Source organism: Arachis hypogaea, chromosome 11 (genome assembly GCF_003086295.3).
Source record: "Arachis hypogaea cultivar Tifrunner chromosome 11, arahy.Tifrunner.gnm2.J5K5, whole genome shotgun sequence".
NCBI classification, from domain to species: Eukaryota; Viridiplantae; Streptophyta; class Magnoliopsida; order Fabales; family Fabaceae; genus Arachis; species Arachis hypogaea.
This window is the reverse complement of record NC_092046.1, coordinates 132,209,580-132,220,355: the sequence shown is the minus strand read 5'-3', so window position 1 is coordinate 132,220,355 and position 10,776 is coordinate 132,209,580. Positions and strand designations below refer to the sequence as shown.

Below are 10,776 nucleotides of genomic sequence, written 5' to 3'. Positions count from 1 at the left end.
TGTATTCAACTTGCATTGTATTTTGTCAGATCCACTCCATTAACATTATTAAACTAAACTTTCATTTACGTAACTTTCTTTTTCCCCTCTCATCATCATTTGTATTTATGTGGCTTTTTCAATGAACCTAATCTTATTCTGATAGATATATGTAGTTTAAAGTTAAAAACAGGTACAATGTCATCACATGAAATAAATGGAAATATAACGTATAAAAAGAAAATAAGAAGATACCTATTCTTTTTTAGATTATACTAATAATATTCTAGAAAGCTTTTGACATTTACCTAGAACTAAAATCTTCATAAAATTAACTTAAAAGTTAAACATGAATTAATTTAATTTATAGCTTAGCTAATTATTACAATAAATCTTCGTTATATAATTTCGGTTCATTTTTAAGTTAATTGTATTTTAATTATTATATAATTTCGATTTATTTTTGAGTGAATTAAAGTGTATTTGGACTCGTTATTCTGTACAATTCAAAATTTTTCCTCGTCACCTTCTGCTGCGATAACAGCAATAACAACAACAAAAAAAGAATGACGATAAAAAAAATCACGTGAAAAAGAAGAAGAAGAAAGAGAAGGAGAAGGAGTAAGAAGAGGAACATGAGGAGAAGGAAGAGGAGAAACACGAAAAAAAGACGACGACGACGATAACATAGTACGTGTAATCACACTCTTTTTAATGAGTGATTTTTGTTGACGTTAAACCTAGTTAAATGAATTTAAATGATAATATTGTTGGGATGTGTAACAGATCTGTTTCTTTTATTATATCTTGAGTAAAATATATTAAACACTTAAATAGCAAAAATAAAAAAAGTACAAAATCGTTCTAAATCAACAAATAAAAGAAGGTGCAGCATATTAAGAGGCATATGATTTAACTAGTTGAGTTAAGACTCAGCTGCACTTTCTTTTATCAACAAATAAAAAAAAGTGCAGTTGAGACTTAGCTCAACTGGTTAAACCATATGCCTCTTAATATGCTGCACCCGAATTCAATTCTTAGTGAGTGCACCAAGTATTGAATATGAACCCTTAAATGTTGTGTGGATGTGTTGTGATACCTAAGAATTAAGATTGTGGGTTGTCAAATCCACTCGATAAAAAAAATAAAATAAAAGAAAGTTATAAATCTAAATCTAAATCTAAATATTGTTCATGTATAATGGCGAAACTTTTAATGGTACCAATCTTGGTTTCTAGACAAAAAACTTTCTAGAAAACCTATATGTGCAAAATTTTCAGCGCGCTCATTAATTAGCCTCCAATTATTTATTTGAAAACTTGAATTAAATAATTTTTTTTTCATCTTAGCAGTTAGCATTTAATTCGGGTTCTCCTAAACTACGCCAACGCTATACTTGCCAGCCAGAACCTGTGTTTTATAATCTATTCTACTATTCTACTATATTTGTTATTTGACAACGACACATGTTACTTTCTGTAGCTATATTTTTATGTGGTATTTTACTATTTTTATATATATATTTAATTGTGGTTGATTTTTAATATAAAAGTGGTATGATTTAGTATATATTTGTATTAATTCAGATATGTGTGTATATTTCCTTTATATACATATTAATTATTATGAAAATATTGATATTAAAATGATATCAATTATAAAAAGAAATAATTATATTTTTATAGGTACTAAGAATATTTGATGTAAAAATAATACTATTATATTTATATATGTCATAGTAATTAAGTCATTATTTGTTAAGTAAAATATATCTTTTGTTTTTGACCATTATAATTTTTTTATAAAATATCTTTAATATTTAATTTTATACACTTTTATCTTTTATATTGTTTATTTTTACCAAAATTATCCCTAAACGTCTAAATTATTGACGAACTTTATCAATCTAGCAGTTCGATAACCCAAGCTGTAACGAAATAATGTTTTATCGAGTAAAAAAAAAAGTGATGAAATTAGAGAAAATAAATTTCAATTCTATATATTTAGACGTGTTAATTTGCTTTTATACCTAAAAACCGGTCATTCTTTTTATCCAATTCATACTAGAGCATCATGTTTCTTTTTCACCCCAGGAGAAAATGTTACACTACTAGAAGAAAAGAATAAAAAAGCAAACTTTGTGAAGAATATTCATGTATTCGTCCATTACGTGAGTCTTGGAGACCAAGCACAGGGAAAGCATATAGAAGCATCTATTAAATTATAAATTTTCACATGTGCAACTTGGAAAAAGTCCATGAATTTGTAAGAGAGAGAGTTTTGGTCAAAATGGGGTGCTAAGTCTTCTTTGTAAATTTCTCAATCAAAGACATTGCCGTGTTCTTGTTCCTATTCAGTTTCATTGACAAGTTATACCTTTCAGCTTCGGGTAGGGAAGGGAATTAGAGGGAAATGAGAGCTATAATAATAACACCACCATCTTCGTCATTATTCATTTATTAATTAATATTTTTTATTCTCTCTGTTCAAATTTCATTACTTGTATAATAAGGTGTCCTTTTTCCTTTCTGGGGTCTTATCAATTTGTCTTCATCACTCTTTTCTTTCTTAGTTCAAGAGAACAGAACTTTTTGTATAGAACTTGGTTTGGTTTAGTTTGTTCCATTCTTTCATTCTTTTTGTTCAATAAGATCTTGGGTTGGTGTCAAAATCTGGTTTTTTGTAATTTTTGAGGAGCTTGATTAACTTGGAGATTCAACAAAAATGGCTGGTGGAAGGAGGAGGAAGCACCATTTCAGTAGAATCCATGCATTCACTTGTGGTAAAGCTTCAATGAAAGATGAACATTCTCTTATAGGTGGACCTGGTTTCTCAAGGAAAGTTTATTGCAATGATCCTGAACGTGTAGAAGCTAGTCTTCAAAATTATGGTGATAATTATGTTAGGACTACTAAGTATACATTAGCAACTTTTCTACCAAAATCATTGTTTGAGCAGTTTAGGAGAGTTGCAAATTTCTACTTCCTTGTGGTGGCAATTTTGTCCTTCTTTCCGGTTGCGCCATACTCGGCGATCAGCAATGTTGTTCCTTTATTGGTTGTGGTTGCTGCTACAATGGCCAAAGAGTTCATCGAAGATTATAGGCGAAAACAGCAGGTAATATACTAATATTCTGTGATATGGTGTTAGATTCAACTTAAATTATGTTAATTACACATGTTTTGTTATGAAATATGTTCAATTCTTTTTGGGTCATTTGCATAAGTAGTATACTAGACTAGAATAATGGTAAATTATGGGTTTGGCAATTAAGGGAACAATTAGAGGCAAATTAGATTCTGTTACTTTTGATAATTCCTAGGTTGATAATATTGTGTCTTAATTTCATCAGGATATTGAGATGAATAACAGAAAGGTTAAGGTACATCGCGGAAATGGTGTTTTTGAAATATCTAAATGGAGAAATTTAAGGGTTGGAGACATAGTGAAGGTGGAAAAGGATGAATTTTTCCCTGCTGATCTCATCTTACTTTCGTCGAGCTATGACGACGCGATTTGCTATGTTGAGACCATGAATCTTGATGGAGAAACAAATCTGAAGCTGAAACAAGCACTGGAAACAACTTCAAAGTTGCAGGAAGACTCAAACTACCAAAATTTCAAGGCTATTATCAAATGTGAAGATCCGAATGCGAATTTGTACACATTTGTAGGCAGCATGGAGTATGAGGATCAGCAGTATCCTCTTGCACCTCAGCAGATACTGCTTCGCGACTCGAAGCTGAGGAACACAGATTTTGTGTTTGGTGTGGTAATCTTCACTGGTCATGATACAAAGGTTATGCAGAATGCAACAGAACCACCATCAAAAAGAAGCAAAGTTGAGAGAAGAATGGATAAGATTATCTACTTCTTGTTCTTTGTTTTGATTTTGCTCTCTTTTATTGGGTCCATATTCTTTGGGATTTGGACAAACGAAGACATTGATGATGGAAGAATGAAGAGATGGTACCTTAGGCCTGATGATACCACAGTTTACTATGATCCCAATAAACCAGTCGAAGCTGCACTTCTTCATTTCTTGACAGCACTTATGTTGTATGGTTACTTGATTCCAATCTCCCTCTATGTATCCATCGAAATTGTGAAAGTTCTTCAGAGCATTTTCATCAACCAGGATGTGCACATGTACTACGCAGAAACTGATAGGCCGGCGCATGCTCGCACATCGAATTTGAATGAGGAACTTGGTCAAGTTGACACCATCCTTTCGGATAAAACAGGAACCTTGACTTGCAATTCTATGGAGTTCATCAAGTGTTCTATAGCCGGCGTTGCTTACGGACGAACAATTACAGAAGTTGAGAGAGCTCTATCTAAGAGAAAAGACTCACCATTTGGACAAAGGTCTAACAACAATGTTGCAAAGCCATCCATTAAAGGCTTTAACTTCACAGATGAAAGGATCATGAATGGAAATTGGGTCAAAGAGCCTCATGCCAATGTGATTCACAACTTCCTAACTTTGTTGGCTGTATGTCATACTGCAATACCTGAGGTTGATGAAGTAACTGGCAAGGTTTCATACGAAGCTGAATCGCCGGATGAGGCAGCTTTTGTGATTGCAGCCAGAGAACTTGGGTTTGAGTTCTATGAAAGGACACACACGGCTATTTCGCTGCACGAATTTGATCCCAGAACAGGCCAGAGAATTCAAAGGTCAGTTTACTTTTCTTTTTCTTGGATATCAAGTCTTCACAATCTGATTTCTTTTGCATTAATAACAGCATGTCATTTCACTTTTTCAGGTCCTACAAACTTCTAAATGTATTAGAGTTTAGCAGCGCGAGGAAGCGAATGTCTGTAATTGTAAGAGATGAGGAAGGGAAACTACTACTACTTAGCAAAGGCGCCGACAGGTTTGTAATCTTGTTCTTCATTTCTTAGACATACTAGTTAAAGATTTATATAGAAACCATTTCAATCTTGTTTTCTTAAGTTCTAAGCATTAATTTCACTTTCATTGTTGCTTGCATAAACAGTGTCATGTTTGAAAGACTTGCAAGAAACGGAAGGGAGTATGAAGAGAAGACTAAGGAACACATCAGCATTTATGCTGATTCTGGTTTGAGGACCTTGATACTTGCATATCGCGAACTTAAAGAGGAAGAGTACAACCAATTCAATATAGAATTCACAGAGGCCAAGAACTTAGTGAGTGCAGATCAAGAGCAAATTGTAGAGGAAATAGTAAACAACATGGAGAAGGATTTGATTCTTCTTGGTGCTACTGCTGTTGAAGACAAACTTCAAGATGGGGTAAGTTCATTTTCCCCCCTGAAGTAGAGGAAACAAGATCTTTGCACTCTTTTTTTTGCTTGTGTACTTATGAATCGATTTGTCGTGTGCAGGTTCCCGAGTGCATTGACAAACTAGCACAGGCTGGGATTAAGCTATGGGTTCTGACTGGGGATAAAATGGAGACAGCAATCAATATTGGGTAATTAGTTTAATTTCAAAGATTATCTGTAAATTTTGGATTCCTATTTACAAATAATATGATGTAACTAATTTGGTTTGTTTCTTTGTAACTGCAGATTTGCTTGTAGTTTACTCAGACAAGGGATGACACAAATCATAATTAGCTCAGACACCCCAGAAACCAAATCACTGGAAAAAATGGAGGATAAGACTGCTTCTGACGCGGTAAGCCTCGAATTTGAACTATAATTTCTTTCAATAGGCATAATTTGGTATCCAATGTGCTTCAGGCAATGATATGTTGTATGATTCTGATGGAACTTAACTGATTCTTTAGGCCATGAAGGCGAGTGTTCTTCGTCAAATACAGGAGGGAAAGAAACTACTTTCTAGATCAGATGAAAACGCCGAGGCGCTGGCTCTGATTATTGATGGGAAGTCTCTTACTTATGCATTGGAGGATGATGTGAAGGACTTGTTTCTTGAACTTGCTGTTGGCTGCGCGTCTGTTATATGCTGTCGTTCGTCTCCCAAGCAGAAAGCACTTGTAAGTTTTAGTTGGCAGTTTAATGTTCCTTTCTTATTCATGTAGAAGATGAAAATTTTCAGTCTCTTAAAAGGAATTTCTGTTATAATAATTCAGGTCACAAGGTTGGTTAAGAATAAAACAGGAAGTACAACTCTAGCAATTGGAGACGGCGCAAACGATGTTGGAATGCTTCAAGAAGCAGACATTGGAATTGGTATCAGTGGTGTTGAAGGAATGCAAGCTGTTATGTCGAGTGATATTGCAATTGCGCAATTTCGATTTTTGGAACGCTTACTTCTTGTGCACGGACACTGGTGTTATAGAAGGATCTCATCCATGGTAACAATCTTGTCTTGTGTTTAGTGTTTACATATTCTGTTGCTAAGATTGGTTTTGACAAACTTGTCTTCCTGTTTGGCAGATATGTTACTTCTTTTACAAGAATGTCGCCTTCGGCTTCACTCTGTTCTTCTTTGAGATGTATGCCTCATTCTCAGGACAAGCTGCATACAATGACTGGTTCATGTCACTCTATAATGTCTTCTTCACTTCGCTACCGGTGATTGCGTTGGGAGTGTTCGACCAAGATGTCTCTTCTAAAATATGCCTCAAGGTAGAGATTAGAGAATCCTTCAAAACTCAATTGTGATGCCACTCATTTTCATGTCATAACATGTTGCATTTGTGTTCATTTTTCAGTTTCCACTACTATATCAAGAAGGTGTGCAAAACATCCTATTTAGCTGGAAGCGAATCGCCGGCTGGATGTTCAATGGTGTTGCTAGCTCTGCCATCATATTCTTCTTCTGCATTAACACATTGCAGCACCAAGCATTCAGAAAAGGCGGCCAAGTTGGCGAGATGGAAGTCCTCGGCGCCACCATGTACACTTGTGTAGTGTGGGTGGTGAATTGCCAAATGGCATTGTCCATTAGTTACTTCACTTATATTCAACATATTTTCATTTGGGGAAGCATTGCATTATGGTACATATTCCTTTTAGCCTATGGAGCCATTACTCCAACCATCTCAACCACTGCCTTTAAGGTCTTCGTCGAAGCTCTGGCCCCGGCTCCATCTTACTGGATCATCACTCTGCTAGTCCTTGTCGCCGCACTCCTTCCGTATTTCACCTACGCTTCCATCCAAATGCGATTCTTCCCCATGTTCCATCAAATGATACAATGGATAAGAAAAGATGGACAAACAAATGATCCAGAATACTGTAATGTGGTGAGGCAGAGATCAATAAGACACAACACGGTTGGATTCACGGCTCGTTTGGAAGCTTCCAAGCGATTCGAAGGGTCTAGACGCATGGAAGCATCCTTCCATATAGAAGGGAGAGCTATGTACCAATGATTGCAGACATTTTTCTTTCTCCCACTTTTTTTTGTATTGTAAAATTCATCCATGAGGACATAGATGTAAATTTTTTCATAGGCTTTGAGGTACAACCTTCTTCCAATTGTACATATTTAAGGTAGAGCAAGCGTCTTCCTCGGGACGCGACACCAGCCCTTTACCTTGGATTTTGTTCAGATGATTATGAATTTATGATATAGCTTCTTCATGATCAAAGGAAGGTTATGTTAAATAATCATGTCAGTAAATTTTGATGTATTCTTTCATTCATACTATACTACACTTTGTTAATTATTATTCAGAAGATGTTCTGGCTACATAAAGGGTACAGATTAAGAACTTGAAACCAATTCTCATTATTAATAACCAATGAAAAGAAAACTATTTACATAGATAAAGTTCATGCAGGCATGGTATTTCAAACTTAAAACACATCAAGTAGGATCAAACATAGAGAGATCAAAACAAAAGCTCCAAAAAAACCAGCAAAATATCTTATTTGTGTAACTAGCCCTGCCATAAACAATTCTTATGATTGTGATCCAACAATGAAATAACGAGCCAAATTGTTAATTTGTTGTCCTGTTGTCCAATTTCTGAATTGTCAAAATGTGTGTTGAAAACACTCATTCAACACAACCAGGCGTTGACAAAGATGCATGTTGGTATTTGGCAAAGCACTAACTTCCACTACTAATTCAAGTAACCGACATCTCATTATTGTATATTCTTCAAGTTGAATACACCATGTCATAGTTCATAGATCTAACTCCTAAATTATGCAGTCAGAAAAATTCACATTCAAAATCACCAGTCCACTATTTCAACAAATCAAATGCCCTTATTTGATTCCATATTTCATACGAAGATAATAGCTGAAAAATCGATAGATAGTTTGACATATTTAACTAAAATATTTAACATAATATGTATCAAACTATCAACATCTTACATCTTAGATATTATCTTCGGATATCTTCGTGTCTGAGTATTCACCAGATACCAATAGAATAACTACACAATTATTATAGTACAAGCTACATATCAAACAAAACAATGAAAAAGAAGAAAAGAAAAACACAAGAATCTACAAGAAGTTAGTCCAATGAACTTGTTTTCTTCTTGAGTCCTAAGAAATCAGATGCAGAGCGAGACATGATAGCTGCAAATTCATTGAAGCTGATAACACCATCACCATCCGTGTCAGCTTCCTTGATCATCTCAGTCAGCTCGCGGTACGTTAACGGCTGGCCCATCTTCGCCATTGCACCGGCCAACTCGGCAGCCGAGATATAGCCGTTGCCGTCGCGATCAAAGCACTTAAACATGGCAAGTAACTGTTCTTGATTAAGCAGAATCTGAGCATCCATGTCCGGCATTATGGCTCGGACGAGTTCATCGAACTCGACGGAGCCATTGCCATTGGAGTCCATCCTTTTAAGCAGTGCTTGGAGTTGGTCACCCGAGGGTTTCATCCCGAGTGACCTCAGGAGTGCCGCTAGCTCCAACATGGTCAGACTTCCATCTGAATCCATGTCGAAGCGAGCGAATATCTCCCTCAACTGGTTAAGTTGCCGGATTTGAACCTCCGACATGACAGGTAAAATCGATATAATTAAAAATATGTATCTAGAACGTTACAACAGAATATGTGTAGCTGCATATAATGTTGACTTGAGAATGGAGGGAGGAATTAAAGGTGGAAATGATGATTTGGTTTTTGTTTTTGAAGGAAAACAGAAAGCGCGTCGGTGACTAATTCAGCAATCATGAGCCATGATTTATACAATAACTGTTTTTATATTATATAATAAAGTCAGCAAAGTCCTAGTATGTGACTTCTTGGAAACTCAGACATTCTTGTCTTATTGGTAGTAGATTCTTGGTTCTAGTAATTTGGACATGGTCATTGGGTACCGGTGTCAACTAGGGCCTACGGGTGGCAGACGTCCCGACCCGACGAAGTCCGCCAATTAAACCTTGGATCAATTCTAGTTAGTGAAATAATTAATTCACTTATCTATTTAAATAAGTATTTAAATTTAAATATCGTTTTATATATGTAATAATTTATTGGTTAACAAAAAATTTTTAAATAATAAAATTTGCATCTGCGATAGATTAGTTTTTGTCTTAACGGACATAAAAATATTATGAAAATAAAAAAAAATATTAATTTAATTTATATTTTGGGGTTATTTATGTCGGTCCAATATAAATATATAGTTACTCTGAAAAAAATGTATGAAAATATAAGTGGATCTAATATAAGAAATAATTAAAATCAGCGATTCAAGATTATTGTTGACGTTAGTTCTTGAACATTTCCTCATTTGTTAAAAGATAAAAGTAGAAGGTGATAGCAAAGTGAGAAAATGAAATATTTTTTAAATGCGAAAATTTCTTACCATAGGAAAAGATTTGCACAGCCCATAATTTCATGTAATATCAATCTGTTAAGCTGTTAATTAAGATGAACAGATGCAGTCTATCAGTTTACAATAGGTTGGAGGATTGTGTGCCATGTAAAAATATGCCTTTTAAAATTTGCTTAGCTCCGTGTCTTTTTTATTTCCTCCGTTCCTTTTTGCTATAAAGAAAATTCCATTCATAAATAAACTATTTTCACATTTTAAACTAATCAACAATCTGTAATTGTATTATAAAAAATTAAAAATCATTCATATTTAAATATTATATATGTGTTAGTAAATAAATCGAAGAATGCGTCATGTCTATTATTTGTAAGTAAATAAAATTGAAGAAAAAACTAAAAATGCCAAAAAAAGAAGAAGTAAGAGACACAAAACTATAAATAAATAAATAATTATAAAAGAAAAAACTAGTAGATTGCCATCATTCAAAGATGATGATGAAAAATTCCTCAACAACGTAGACATTATCAATGGAAAAAGAAGTGAGACAGATCGTAGTTTTTAGAATCGACCAAACTGAGCTATTTAATAGGATTTATTGGAAATTAACACTAGAGTACTAGACCATCTGTTCCTAGACAAAAAAAATTGCAAGTGAATTGTTCAAAAAAAAGAAATCAATCAAAAATTAATAAATCAGTTGAAGTGATTTTTTTAGTGGAATTAATTGATTTAAAGTTAAACATATTATATATAAATTAAATTTTAAATAAATTTTTAATTTTATCGGTTTAATAATTAGTTTGAGTTTTAGAATATTGAGATTGAATTATAGATAAATAGAGGCAAGAGAAAATAATTAGGGCTAGATGCACTTTTTAATTTAGATGTAAAAGGGAGAATGGTGTAGGACGTAGTTATGGAGTGTATATATACATTACATAATTGTGATGTTAGGAACAACAATCGGATAGTCTGATTTTTTGGGTACACAAATCGGACCCTCCGATTTGTGTTTAAAAAATTAAAAAAATTTGGAATATTCGATTTGTATATCCCAATTAGTCAATTACCTTCACCAAAATT

The 10,776-nt window shown here is 34.0% G+C and overlaps 2 protein-coding genes across 2 annotated transcripts; one reads left to right on the top strand and one right to left on the bottom strand.

Annotated features, from left to right (window-relative positions):
• The first annotated feature begins 2,190 nt into the window (after window positions 1-2,190).
• Window positions 2,191-7,547, top strand: LOC112722654 (putative phospholipid-transporting ATPase 9). The gene is made up of 10 exons (XM_025773758.3): window positions 2,191-3,096; window positions 3,332-4,659; window positions 4,749-4,859; window positions 4,983-5,259; window positions 5,352-5,440; window positions 5,538-5,646; window positions 5,759-5,968; window positions 6,065-6,289; window positions 6,372-6,563; window positions 6,650-7,547. Exons 1-10 carry the CDS (start codon window positions 2,704-2,706, stop codon window positions 7,310-7,312), a joined length of 3,597 nt encoding a protein of 1,198 aa, XP_025629543.1. The 5' UTR covers window positions 2,191-2,703; the 3' UTR covers window positions 7,313-7,547.
• A 589-nt stretch (window positions 7,548-8,136) lies between these two features.
• On the bottom strand, window positions 8,137-9,114 carry LOC112722655 (probable calcium-binding protein CML15). Its single transcript, XM_025773759.3, has one exon. The coding sequence runs from the start codon at window positions 8,908-8,910 to the stop codon at window positions 8,413-8,415; it is 498 nt and encodes a 165-aa protein (XP_025629544.1). The 5' UTR covers window positions 8,911-9,114; the 3' UTR covers window positions 8,137-8,412.
• Between the last annotated feature and the right edge of the window lie 1,662 nt (window positions 9,115-10,776).